Consider the following 14996-nt stretch of genomic DNA (forward strand, 5'->3'; position numbering starts at 1 on the left):
TTGTCTGCTCTCTCTGGCTACTCAAATGCCCTTGCCTACTGCCTCTGTCAAATTGCGGATACATACCTCCCCTTTCTCTTGATGGCTGGGGGCAATCCAATGCGTAGTGCCCCTCTTCTCCACACTTGTAACATCGGCCAGGCAACCGTCTCGCCTTGCCTCACACCCGGAACACAAAACAAACGCCTTTCTATAGCCTAGGGTATACACAGCACCCCTAACCACTCAAATTCACCTTCAAAACCACACAGTATCAACTGCAAACATCCGCCCAATACACCAACACACACCTATCCGTCTTGAAAAGCTCAAGCACACACCACGCATACACAAAAATCTTGATTCCACTCCACGATTACACACAAACCTCTCTCTCTCACACACTTTGCACACCACAACTTCAGTTCGGGGTTACAACGCATCAACACCGACACCACGGAGTTAAGCACAAGAATAAAAGAAAAGAGGACAAGGGAACGACACAGTGCCGAGAAATGGTGAGCTTTTCCTTCAAAAATGATTACAATATCCCCTTGTACTGTGCAGGGCACTCTTCTCCTAGCTCTCTTTCTCCACCACGTTGAGAACCCCAAAAAAAAACCCCTATGTGGGCGTGCATGCTTTGCTTTAGCAACTGCTTTTTTTATCAACCACTTTCTTTAGTAACCAGATGGGTGAACACCCCCCTTGCTATTCCCCGCACCCTTAAAATCCAAGGCGCCGCATGTTATGTCCCGCTCATAGGGGAGGGGATCTAGCCCAAACATCGTCGGGATGGGCGTCCAGTGTCCAGGCGGATGTAGTGTGAACCCGGCCAATGTGGCCGGCCATTATTTTAAAAGGGAGGCCAAGGCCTCATTTGTAGTTAGTGACCCTCCACTGGCAGAGTGCCAGTGGGTAGCCAGTGAGGCTAGGAGTGTGCGAGGTCACCTCGAGGAGGTGAGGCTGGGTGGTATGGGACGCTCGGTCTTACAGTGGTGCACGCCTACGTCCTAGGACACTAGCCCCAGCACGAGGGTGCTACTAGATGGTGGCTATGGTCGAGTGGTTCGTCCGACACGTGTCTGCACCTCTGCAGGCGCGTGTCTGTAGGCGGTCCGTGTAGCCAGGAGATCGACACTCCGCGTGCGTTTCACTGTGTGAGTCTCCTCTCCCTTTTGGAGCCTCGACGGCACCGTCGATGCTCCCCAGCTTCCCCTTGAAAAGTATGGGCCCTTAAGGGCACGAGACCACACCTACGAGCTCCCACGTCATCTCCCGCCTCATCAACTCACGGCCGCCGAGAAGGCCGACGACACCGCCACCATCATCACAGACATCGCCGGTTCACACCCGCGCACAGCACCCATGGGACATACGCCATAGCTAGTGAGTTCCCAACGAGCTCTCTCTCTCTCCCATCTCTTCTCCCAAATTGCCTCACGGCCCAGCCCAAATACCCGAGGGTTTTTGTCCCTCTCTTTGCATGTGGTGCCATTCCATTGCCACGTGGCAGTCATTGGTCCCCCCAAGCTTATAAACTTCCCAAAACATCCCCAAAGCACAACAAAATTCTCTTTTTTACCCCACTTTCTCGGTGTTGCCATATTCTGCCTGAAGATCCAATCACCGAGTCGCCAAAACCTAGTGGAAACTGCGGTTCCCTACTCCAGTCGTACAGATCCCGCCGCTTTTTGATTTGCCGGGCAATCCAACCTATGTGACCAAAATTGGGAAAACCCATATGGCACCTCATCGCCGTCAACTGCCACAAGCTTTGACTTGCAACGTCTAGCTGACCAGGCATCCGATTGACGAGTTGTCACTTCCTATCAACTCCATACATCATCCACTACCTCTGCAAACCCTGGAGAGGCCCAAAAATCTCCCATTTGCACGCTTTCTAATGCAGTCCAGCGGGCACATAACTAGCCCCTCTAAAAACTTCGATTGGCCATATCTCTCCCGTCTAAGCTCCGATTGGTAATCCAAAAGGACCGACATGATCCATAATTCGAGCACTTAACGTCTATCCACTGAAACCAACCATGGCCATCTGTCGGGAATCTACAAACCACTTCAACTCTAAATAGCAATAACTTGCAATCCATAGCTCCGTTTGAGGAGCCGTCTGGACCAATTTCTAGAGCACTTTGAACACTACATTCCAGAGCATCAATTCATCACTTTGAACACCTGGACCTGGCAACCCAATTGGCCCCTTCTGGAGATCTTTTGGCCTAAGGAACCACATCAACCATACATTTCAGCTCTCACCTACCTGCCCACGTCTTTTGTATCTACCTTAGCACTCCAGTTTGCACCTATATGCATACATAGCACTGCACGGCACATTTCCCAGCATCGACCAACTTCGGGAGTCAATAGACTCATGAAGACAAAGAGGCAGCCAAGGACACACAATCGCAGAGCAAACTATCCTGGCTACTTACACCTCACATCAAGGAAGAACTGGAGAGAGAGAGAGAGAGAGAGAGAGAGAGAGAGACGCCGAGATCTTGCCGGTATGGTTGCCCTATAGTGACGGTGAAAATCTCTGCTCTCCTAGGTCGGCACCATCAGAAAGGTACTCTTACCTATGGCTGTGATGCCCACTTAATGGGATCATAGTTACCCGGAACGGGGAACGGCAACATGCATGAAATGCCATTCCCTGTTTCGGATACTCACGTTTGAAACATGGAACGGGGATTCGGAACGGAAAATTGTGATGGGAACGGGGAACGGGAACCTGAAAATGGCCATTCCCTGTTACTATGAATGGGATGCCCTGAGGGGAAGAAATGGAGGGAAATCTACTGGCCCCTGCCCCTATGGAAGAAGCGCCTGCTGCCCTCTACATAGGCCACAAACGTCAGGGCTGCCAGCCAAAAACCCTGGCATGGCTGGCTGCCGGCTGCCCCAAAAGTTAAAACGCAGGCATGGGAAGCTGCCCAAAACGTTGGGCTGCCCCCCCTCCTGCCCATCGGCCATGGCCTCAAAGGGCTGCACTGCGATGCCTGAGAGTACCTCCTCCTGCTCGCCTATGTAGGCCAGAAACCAACCTGCCCAACCCACATGCTCAGCCCCATGACCATAAGTGAAAAATAGCAGTAAGGCTGTGCAAGCTACGCACTAGCATGAGAGTGGACGTGGCTACTTGGGCAATGAGCGGCGGCAAAGGCATGCGAGGCAACGACGACGGAGCTCGCAAGGGGCCACGCGGAAGGAAGTGACCAACGGGTTGTCATGAGCATCAAGCATGCACTTGCTAGAGCAACACCCCCACCACCACCCTCTTCCTTCACGCTCTGACAAGTAGATTGCATGACCAGAACCTTCTAGGCGGTTCCGTCCCGTCATTTTGGACCAAATGGTTAAGTTCCCACTTTTACCCATATTTATGGGGTTTTAGATTTTTCTCTGTAATTTTGTTGGGTGATTGACTTACCTACACCTACTTCTTTATATGTGCCTAGGGTGGGTAGGCTCACATGTGGTTTTGAGTTAGTAGAGTCTGCTCATTCTCTCTCCAGTATTTTCTCTCTTTCACTCTCTCACCCTTCCACATACTCGCACTCTCACATGATCAACAAGTGAAAATCCAGAAGCTTTAGAACTTTTGTAGCAAATGCCCATTGCTTGTCCTTCACTTACAAACAAATCGTAATTAAGCTTCCGGGAAAATCAAGCCTCTAGTTTAACTTGTGAGCAACACAATGTGCAAGAGGTAGTAGCAATGAAGCATAAATCGTACATCCATAGAATGTGATGTGTGCTGTTCATGATGTCCCATGTGGTCTATGAGAAAAAGTGGCACAGCAAGGGGGGAGAGAGGAGAAGAGGTCCAAGGACATTGGTACGATATGCTTTGCACAGGTAGATGATCTGAATAGATTAAGTATCCACGTAAAGAGGAGATGCAACCCAAAAAAAGACATGCTGGAAGTAACGAGAACCAGTCCATAATCATACCAGAAGGCCCAAGCCGAAGTTCTAGGTCATAATCGTCCAATACTGGAACATGTACAGGGTGAAAGGATGTGTTTATGCTAGCCTGCAAACCACTCCGCTGCAACGAGATCAAAATTTCAGTGACATGGAGCAGGTAAGACGTACATCTAGTCCCCTATAACCACACAAAGAAAACAAATAATTGTTAATAGCACCGAGCCCCTAGTCTCAGGCACTTGCAAGCCTGGTTTTCTTATCTAAGAGTGAAGAAATGGCCTACTCACATCATGGAAGCCAGTCCAATTTTTTCTACTTACGTTTGAAACAGTAATGACGCAAATTCAGAGGTGAATACTGCTCGAGTATTAAACAGATTACGACTCCAGCATGAGACACAAGCTCTTCACTTCAGATATTCAACCAAGAAGTATAACGCGTGAAAGGGGTAGACCTGAATAGAAGAATGAGGAGCAAAGACTCGCACATCGTCATCGTCATCTTCAATGATAATCGTGTCGACAGCCGTGCCCATAACGAAAAAAACGCTCTTGGGCGTCTGGAGGGCTTAAGCTCTCTGCGTGGGTTGATCCCGATTGCGGAAAATGCAGGGGGCTTAAGCTCTTAGCGAATGAAGCCGAGAGCTTCAGCGCTCTCTCTTACTCTCTCGATATCTCTTTCTCCCTGCGTACAAGCACAGTGAGACTCCCTTTGGACTTTCGAAAGACGGGCCTGGACCTTCTCCCAAACTTCGCCCACATAGTGAGAATAGTCCTCCGTATCTCCATTCCTGCATTTATTTATATTCATTCCAGATTGAAGGATAACCTATTAACCTCATTACTCTATAGAATACATGAAGCAAAAAACTTGTATGGTGGGTGGCCTTGTAAAGGAGGAGAGGAAAGGGTGAAGGAGCATTTGCAATGCTTTTGATGCCTGAATGCACATAAGCAAAGCATTGAACACTAGAGCAATTGCAGGCCGAGCAGACGCACCCTGAAAACACCATGGCCTAGAAGTATTAGTCTATGTGTATTGTGAAGTGTGGCCTATCTTTGATTTCTTTTTGCCGCAGCAGGCGGCCACTGTGCCGGAGGTAGAGGGAGTCTCACTCGCTACTAGAATACATGAAGCAGAAACTTGTATGGTGGGTGGCCTTGTAAAGGAGGAGAGGAAAGGGTGAAGGAGCATTTGCAATGCTTTTTGATGCCTGAATGCAACACAATAATGCTCACACAAATACACACCAACTTCGAATGTAGCAAGCAAGCAAAAGTCAAGAACTTGTGAGAGTCATCTAGACATAGGGGTTGAAGGCAGCTACTACTCTCTTTGAACAAAAATGATTGCACCCACATGGTATAAGAGGGCTTTTCTTCCTCCAAATATCTTAGCTTCTTTCATCCGCTACACAACTCATAAGTTGGAATAAGATACATAGCGCAACGATACCTCCGCTGAAATAGTTTAAATCAAGCCAATTTTGGTTGCATATATAGTAAGAACCTAGAAAGAGTGAGAGCGGCATGGAAATCATATTATAGCACCCGTGGAGGGGGACACACACACACACACACACACACACATGTGGCACAAAATTTTCATCAAAACCCCTACTCACTCAGGTTTAGCAAACGGACTCTCCTCCCTACCTCATCCACCTCAAGTTGCTGCTCTACCATCTCATCAAGTCAATTGTTGTTACATTAGATATGGGACCCACACTTTTGATTTCTTTTTGTCTAGATCCTAGAGAGGAGGCTAGTAGCCTTACCGACAATTGAAGGTACATATAGACATGGGGCAACTTGCTAGTGTATGTCTCCACTGTGGGAAACCAAGGCCACTTTTCAAAAATCTACTATGACCATAGCTCTACTGACGATGTTCTCATGCCAATTTATGTTAGAATTAAGACCCTTGCTCCTTGTATCCAAGGAGCAAGTATTTGGTCAATCTATTCAAGAATCTCCACGATTAGCTCCATCTCCTCAAAGACTCTAAGCATCTAGAGGCAACTTTTATTTGGAGGAAAGGTGCCCCAATCTTACATAACTTCATGCTTTGAGATATTGGACAAAGGCAAAAGCCTACAGATGTTGATGGATTTCAACCCACCCCCCACCCCCCCCAAGAAGAGCATTTGGAACAAGAGATTTTCCTCTAGCCACATTGACCCCAATATGTTTCAGTAGTTTGATAACCCCATAATCACCCCAATACTAATGTTTCTATTGAGTAAAAAATGGCCAATTCATAAAATAAGAAGTAGCACTTGGACCCTCCAACGATCTATGTATATGAATGAAGTTGACCCTGACAATGATGGTTGTGATACTCAAGTGATTCTTAATACTCATTAACAAAAGTATTACGTACAATGTATAAGGTCTTAATTACCCTAACAAGATTTTAGCTTTTAATTAATGGTGTTTAGCTTAATCAAATTGACCTTTCTCCAAGCCTCCAAGCCCCAATTTTTATAAAAACTCATGAACCATGTAACATAGTCAAAAGCTTTGGCAAAATCCAAATACAACAAAACTATAATTTGCTTGGTCCTCATTGCATGATTTATGCCAAGGTGCACTAATAAAATTCTATCATGAAAACTTTTGGCTCTAATTAACACATGTTATCATTTATGCACTATATTTTACAGGAGGAATGGATCCTTTGTGCATGACTTCTGCTAGAAGCTTATAGAGCACTCCCATTATTGTGGTTGGTTTCCGATGGCCAAGATTTGTACAAAAAAATTCTCAGGGATGAGTTTGATTATCCCTTTTTTAACTATCTTTTTTTTCACCGAGGAGCCATGCATACAGACAACCATATGTGATTAATCACATGAAGAAGTAATTGCTCAAGAGAGTTCCTAAAAGCCAGTAAGAACACCTTAGACAACCCACAAATGTCCGGGGTTTTCTCACTTCCCAAAGCTTTCAAAGCTAGTAATATTTCATTGGATAATCAATTAGAGACTCCACTCTAGAAGCTTAGGATGTCTCAAAACAGGGGCACGCCAATTGAAGCATGATATCCATTGCCTGATCCAGTAGAGGAAGTATGTGCTTGCTTATTCAAGTTCCTTTCAAAAGTCAAATTGGTAGTGTTTATAACACAATTGTTGCATCATCCCCAAGTACCTGAACCAACACATTTCTTGTATGTTTAGTATTTTGATTATAAATAAATGCTTTGGGAGTATCCTGTGAATCCTCAAGTTCTCTACGTCTTTCTAAAAACCTTAGCTTCCTATTAGACTCCATCTCATGATCTATATCACCTTCTTACAATCGGCAAACAACTAGAAATCCTCATTAGACAAGGAATCAGTGCCAAATCCTAGAAGCCAAAATGTTAATAGATGGGCTTTCGACTTGAAATCTATAAATGTATTTCCTTGCTCGACTCTCGGGTCTTGTCTAGTGTATTGGTGAATGGAAACTTTCATCGAGAAAGCCCATCTCCACATCTGCCACACAAGGGTTCCTTCTAAGTCCATTGCTTTTTTTGTGGCTACACACCCTTCTTTGCTTTCTTGAACATCAAGCACATTTTTGAAAACTTATAGGTCTCAAAATTGGGCAATAGGAGTTGATTGGACTAGGTTTTGTTAATGACACCTTGTTATTTTTGAAAGCAAACAACAACATATCTATTTTATTTGCATTAATCTTTTATATGGATGCTAGTTTGGATTGAATTGTAAATATATATAGCTATATTGATAGATCTAAATGGTACTTTGATCATTTAAAATACATGGGCTATGACGGTGGAATGGATGTTACTAGTAAACGATATGTTGCTTACGTGTTAATCAAATGCATATCAAGATAGTTACTTGACTTTGAAATAAATAGCCAATTCATGCGCAATTGATGATATCTAACAAGATCCTACTATACTACCACATATTGAGACATCAAGGCTACCCAATTGAGGATGTTGCTAGTAAACATTGGACTGATTGGGTATTAATAAAATGCATAACAAGGAAAGCTACCTGGCGCTGAGATAAATAGCCAATTCATTTGAGATTGTGGATAGTGTAATCAGTTTTGATGTGTAACCTAATGTTCTTTCTAACCCTACTTGACTTAAAAGACATACATTTTTCACAATTTTAAATTTCTTGACTCTAACACAAACCCTCTGCTTGGATGAAATGGGAGCTTTTTGCAAATGCTTTACGTACTCACACAAGGAGAGTCCATCTCCATACATCATATGTTTATAACAATTATTCTTTGGCCACTCAACTGCGGGATTGCATTCATGCTTTTGCGATATAGGGGCAGTATACTTTCATGGTCATTGGTTAATGTATAATCGGAACAAAATATTTTCTCATGCTCCCTTAAAATGGCCTTTATTTGCATGGCGCAAATATGGTTACATCTTTGGAAATTCACTTGCTGTAGCAACATAGAACTAGTTACACGTGAGGTGTCGAATGTTTGTTTTTTGAGCTATGTATTTAGGTCCCCATGTACTAGGTGCAAGAAACTCTAGAAGGGAGTGCATCGTCTGTAATAATAGCATGACTCGTAAAGGCCATGTAGGGGGAAGAAGAAGATGATGAGAGTCAAGATTGGGGGAACACACAACTGCTAGCTCACAATGCTTGTGTGTCTCTTTATTAGCCACATGCCCTTTACCCAACAATCTCCCCCTTAAAGGCCAATGTGGCCGTAAGTGACGACCATATCTAGTATGTACAACCGTGAAGCACGACAGCTTCACCCTTGTACAAAAAAACTTCTCCATGTACACCCATTAACTCAACGCAATGTGCAAACCGCCTCGTAGCTAGGCTCTTTGTAAGAGCATCTGTTGGGTTGTCATCAGTGTGGACCTTGACAAGCTCCAAGTGCTTATCCGTCAACGCATCTCGAATGAGATGATACCTCACCTCAATGTGTTTCTTCAACTTTTGACTTGGAATGAAACACGGGATTCCTTGCCAAAACAATGACACTCTAACTATCACAATGCAAAACTGGAACGTGTTGAATGTCTAGATCTCCCCCTAAACGTGCCAACCATATAGCTTCTTTGCTAGCATTTGACGCTACAACATACTCAGCCGTTGTAGTGGAAGAAGGCGTACAATCTTGGAGAGATGATCTCCAAGAAATGGCTCCTCCTATAAATATGAAAATGTAGCCAGACATAGATCTCCTACTATCTTTGCAACCCGCATAATCTGCATCCGTGTAACCAACAATAGATGCATCAATGTTGCCGAAGAGTAAACACATGCTTGATGTACCCTCCAAGTATTTGAGGACATGTTTCACCGCTATCCAATGTTGCTTGCCAGGATTAGCCATATATCAACTAACCACTCCCACTGCAAATGCAATGTCTAGCCTCGTATATCTACCATAGCATACATAAGACTACCTACAGCCAAAGAGTATGGCACACTTGCCATTTCTGCTCTCTCAGCATCTCACTTGGGAGAATCATCCTTGCTAAGTTTCAAATATGACGGTAGTGGGGTACTCATTGCCTTCCCCTCTGCATATTGAAACGTTGCAAGACTTTGTGGATATAGGATTCTTGAGATAACTCAAGAATGTCTCTTTTCCCGTCTCTTTTGATACACATATAAATAAATGATTTGCTTCACCCAAATATTTCATAGCAAAGTTTCTTCAACTTATCAATCTCCTCAGTGGACTTTCCTGCAATGAGCATGTCATCTACATATAAAATGGGAATGACCAAAGAACCATCACTGATTTTCCTTGTATATAGGCAGTGATCCTCTTAACTCCTTCTAAAACCCTGGGACCACATAAAAGCATCAGATTTTTTATACCATTGCCTTGAATCCTGCTTCAAGCCATAAAGTGTTTTCTTGAGTTTGCATACAAGCTCCTCCCTACTAGGCTGTTCAAAACCTTTAGGTTGCTTCATGTAAATATCCTCTTTTAGATCCCCGTGAAGAAAAGTTGTCTTCACATCCACTTGGACAAGCTCCATGTCCTCTATGGCTACTAGGCTAAGCATTGTACACAATGTATTCATCTTGACCACTAGCGAGAAGATTTCGTCAAAATCAACTCCCTTTTGCTGCTTGAATACCTTAGCAACCAATCTGGCCTTGTACTTAGGCTTAGGATCATTGGATGCAAACTTCTTCTTGTAAACCCGTTTGCAAGGTAAAGTGTGCTTGCCTTCTGGAAATTTAACCAAGTCTATGTCTCATTGTTCACAATCGAGTTGTACTAAGATTGCATGGCCTGGATCCCTTTTGCTGCTTTAATCCCTTAGCAACCAATCTGGCCTTGCACTTAGGCTTAGGATCATCGGCTGTAAACTTCTTCTTGTAAAGCCATTTGCAAGGTAAAGCGTGCTTGCCTTCTGGCAATTCAACCAAGTTAATGTCTCATTGTTCACAATTGAGTTGTACTCAAATTGCATGGGAGTAAAGCGTGCTTGCCTTTTGGCAATTCAACCAAGTCCCATGTATCATTGTTCACAATTGAGTTGTACTCAAATTGCATGGCCTGCTCCCACTTGACCTTGTCATCCATTTGCGTGGCTTCTTGATAACATGATGGCTCATCACAGTCTGTCATCATAATGTAATCCAACCCTGGCTGAAACCGCTCAGGAGGATGTGAGGATCTATTAGATCATCGCAAAGCTTGGCTACTTCTCTTTGACTTGTCAATTGGAGCGCTGCTAGTGGAAGGTACATCACTAGGCTTCTGAGTTGTCGCAAATTTTGAGGTAATGTCCTCGAATGTGACCTTTCTGTACTCAATCTCTTTAATAGGTTTCTTATGCATCTTTGATTCATTGAAGGTCACATGTGAACTGCAAATTACTTTGCGTGATTTGGGTGCCAGAGACGACAACCCATCTCTCCATATGCACCATAACCAAGGAAAATGCACTTATGTGACTTTGGGTCTAGCTTTTTTTGAAGCTCTTTGGGCACATGTGCATATGCCTCGCATCCAAAGAAGCTTAAGTGATCATAATGTGGCTTCTTGATAGACCACAGCTCCTCTAGAATCTTGTGATCCAATGGTGTGCTAGGTGACCTATTGAAAATGTGTACCGCTGTGAGTACTACTTCTGTCCAAAAACCTTGAGTCAGATTTTCCATAGAAAGCATGGTTGTGACTCACTCCTAAATCATTCAATTCATCCTTTCTGCAATTCCATTTTGATTAGGTGTGTAAGGTGCAATAAGCTGCCTCTGAATACCTCTCTTATTGCAAAAATTCTCAAAATCCTTGAGACGTATTCTCCACCATTCTTAGTCCTCAAGCATTTGATCTTCTTGCCAAATTGATTCTCTACCAGTGCTAAGAATTTTTGAAAAGTAGAGAAGACCCGATCCTTATGTTGTAAAGTATAAACCCACACCTTTCTCATGGAATATTCTATGAAATACACAAAATAGCTAGCTTCCCCTAGAGAATTGGTCGGTATAGGACCACAAACATCACTATGTACAAGCTCTAGTGGCTGCAAATGCTTCTTATTCAATGGTGATGCGGTCATCCTAGTTTGCTTACCATAGATGCAACGCTCACACATAGAAAAATCAAAATAACTCAACACAAGCAAGTACATAAAATGAGCTAGTGTTTTCATTCCCTTTTGGATCATATGGCTTAGCCGACTATGCCATAACTCAGTAGACGGCAGCTCGGCTAGGGATATACAATCCTCTTTACACACAAAACAAACATAAAGTAAAGTGTGCCATGTTTCTGACCCCTGAGAATCACAAGATTTTCCTTGCATATTGACCATGAACCATTCCTAAAGATTGTCGTGTAACCTAAACTGTCAAGCTGACCAGCAGATATCAAACTTTTTGCTAACTTGGGAACATGTCTGACATTTTTGACTATGAATTCCATGCCATTTTTCATGATTAGCTTGATGTCTCTAGCACCATGTATCTCAAGCTCATACGTATCACCGAGCTTGACATTGCCATTAGTATGTGCATACGTAGAGAACCATTCTCTATGAGGTGCCGCGTGGAAACTGGCTCCAAAATCTATGACTCGATTCTGATCAAAGCTAGCACCTCGTGCAAGAAGAGCACCTGGACTAAGATCTATTGTAAAAATGAGAACATCTAAGGAACTATGGACCTCGGGAACATCTACAATTTAGGGAGACTCTATCACATTGAGCTCCTCAATCTTAGCTTTGCCCTTGCTATCACTGTCAGACTTCTTGTCATCTTTAAACTTTTTCTTCTCTCTCTGCCATATGCGACAATCTTTCTTTACATGTCCTTTCTTATGGCAATGGTAGCACTCGACATTGCGCAGAGAACCTCTAGATTTGCTTTGACAATCCTGCAATTAGTACTTTTGGCATGGTTATGAGTGTGACCTCACTGACCTTTGCTACTAGCAACATATGCATCACCTTGCTTTGCAGGTTCCATAGACTTCCTATGTATCTCTTCAATGAGTAGACTGGAAAATACCATATCATAGGCCAACTTGCCCTCAAGTAAAGAGTTGCTAATCGTTGTGCAAAATATGTCCCATGAGAAAGCTTCTTCATCAAGTACACTTTGTTACTTGCACTCTTGCTCTCATACGTGTTACACCCATGTTACAGAGCTTTTCCCACAAGGATTTGGCAGTGGCTTCATCGACTATGGTAAAGTAGACAAACTCGGCTAAGTGAAAGTGAATTGTGAACCTTGCTTTCACATCCAACATTTCCCTTGCGCTTCAGTATAGCCATATTCCTCTGCACGCCTAAAGATTGGTTCTAATTGACCTTTTTGAGCCAGCACATCTTGGATTTGTAGTTTTCATACAGAAGAATTTGTACCGTCAAATTTTTTGATATCTTAAATATCTTTTTCAACAAAAGATGCATGTTTGAAAGACCTAAGAACTTTGTGAATGAGGCCAAAATTTATGGCAAAAAAACCTCGCTAGACTTTGACAGAGTCTCCTTCATAACGAGGATAAAATCTCAAGCCAAAAGAGTGCTCCAAAATGCATGAAACGTATAAATGAACTCGAAGAAATTTTTTGGCAGAGTCTCCTTTGTTTGAGGAGTGAAAACTTAACCGACACGACTCATAAAACGCATAAAAACCATCTCAAAAGAGTGAATCTAGGCATACACTGTCAACTTTCACTGCCAAACGACCGCCATACTCGACGTCGAGCAAAATATCTGACGAGATACATAGCCTATGGCGAGGGTACTGTAATGGGGAACTCCAACAACATGTATCATCGAAGGTATCTCAACATTCAAGAATATCTGACCTCAAAAATAACCTTACGCACAACCCTCCAGAGGCTAAAGCAGGCACAAAAGGACTAGCCACAGTCTTAGAAACGGCTCTTTTGGTTCGAGTCTCAAAAAAGCTGAGAAAACTGCCAAAAAATGACTCCGCACAATATACAATGGGCAGTAATTGCAACTCAATATACATGAAAAATCGCACACAAACAGGCACTGAAAAACTGCTGCCTGCAGTAAACAAATCCCTGCGGGGATATGTACTCTCAAATGAGTTCAATAGCATTGTTTGTGCTCAAGAAAGTATGCATCTGTCAAACGCATAGCCATCCATAGAGAAACTGCAACCAAAATGACTGCCAAGAATGCCTGAAAGGTGCTCTACATGTGCGTGTCTAAAAACTTGGAGAAATGGGGTGTATGTGGGCTTAAAATCCCCCCTATGAACCTACATGTTGATGTAAACTAGGAAGTCGATGCCAATTTCCATCATTCGACGGAAATATGCTAGCCAAATAGATAGGAGCCAAATAGCCACCAAAGATCGAAATTGAAACTATGTGGATGTGCTTGATGCTAATGCAGGGTGTTACTTCTCTATGATATAGGTACCTCGCCATGTGACCAGATTCTCAACAAATCTAATGTGCAATCCCTTGAACCTTAGCTTACCTCGAAGCACTTGGTCGCATGGAGAAGATGCCGGTCACTGCTCCTAGAGCTTTGATGCGAGTTGAAGGGCGCGTAGCCCGTGCATGTGCGTGCAAGGAAGGGGGAAGAAGAAGACGAGGAGAGTCAAGATTGGGGGAAACCCACAACTGCTAGCTCACATCTCTTGTGTGTCTCTTTATTATTTATTTTGTATAAAGGAACAATGAAGGGTTAGTGTACAAGGGAGTTAATAGGTTACGTTCAAATGGGTGGACAGCCACATGGCCTTTACCAAACAGTAAGGAGCTTCTATTTCCTTCTTTTCAGTCAAAAGGACATACCTATTGCATATGGGATACATAATTGCTTGGCGTGAACTGTGTGCTCTTATTCATGGATTGCAAGTTCCCCTCAATGATTGGGAGCTATCCACTTCATTACCAAAGTTGGTGGACCTCAAACACTACTAACGTGTACAAAGTGCCCGCTAATAATAGTGACATAACCTAAAGATGTTGTGACCCGTTGAAGATGCACAAATCAACTACGTGGTGGCTCAAAAGATTGACCTCTTATGGTCTTTGCATTGTGCAGTCAAACATAACATTTTTTAATCAAGATATTAGCATGTGCCCTCCCTTTTGTGAGGAAGTTGGTGTGGTCGTGTGTGTGGGTGTAGGAAGAGGAAGAGAAGAAGAAAAGAGTAATTGGGAGAAACATCATACAATGAGAAGTCACAATGTGTTTCCTTTATTGTATATAGACTTGAAGAGTAAACCAAATTAATGAGTTAGTGTGTAGAGGGTGTTAGTCACAGATGGGCGGCCATAGGCCTTTACCCCAACAATCTCCTAGTTGAAGAACATTGTGGCCATAAGCGGCTATGATTAAAACTAGTATTTACAATCGTGAAGCGCGACAACTTCACCCTTGTATGGATTGTGATCACCCTACATCCATTAACTCAATGCAATGTGTAAATCACTCCATAGCCAGGCTCTTCATAAAACATTCGTTGGGTTGTCATCAATGTGGACCTTGACAAGCTCCAAAGGCTTATTTGTTAATGCATCCCAAATCAGATGATACCTCACCTCAATATGTTTTTCCTTGGAGTGAAACACGGGATTTCTTGCCAAAGCAAT

General features: G+C 43.3%; 1 protein-coding gene across 1 annotated transcript in view; it reads right to left on the reverse strand.

The window, feature by feature from the left end:
- The window catches only part of LOC147457443 (uncharacterized), a 71132-nt gene extending 66425 nt beyond the window's left edge, over positions 1-4707 (reverse strand). Inside the window, exons 1-2 of the mRNA XM_086513588.1 lie at positions 4385-4707; positions 3955-4051 (exon numbers count right to left, since the gene is read on the reverse strand). Of these exons, the coding sequence (XP_086369714.1) occupies positions 3955-4051; positions 4385-4465 (178 nt within the window). The 5' untranslated portion in view covers positions 4466-4707. The remainder of the gene's footprint in view (positions 1-3954; positions 4052-4384) is intronic.
- Between the last annotated feature and the right edge of the window lie 10289 nt (positions 4708-14996).

The sequence above is a fragment of the Adiantum capillus-veneris genome, chromosome 5 (genome assembly GCF_014529385.1).
Source record: "Adiantum capillus-veneris isolate H3 chromosome 5, ASM1452938v2, whole genome shotgun sequence".
Lineage (NCBI taxonomy): Eukaryota > Viridiplantae > Streptophyta > Polypodiopsida > Polypodiales > Pteridaceae > Adiantum > Adiantum capillus-veneris.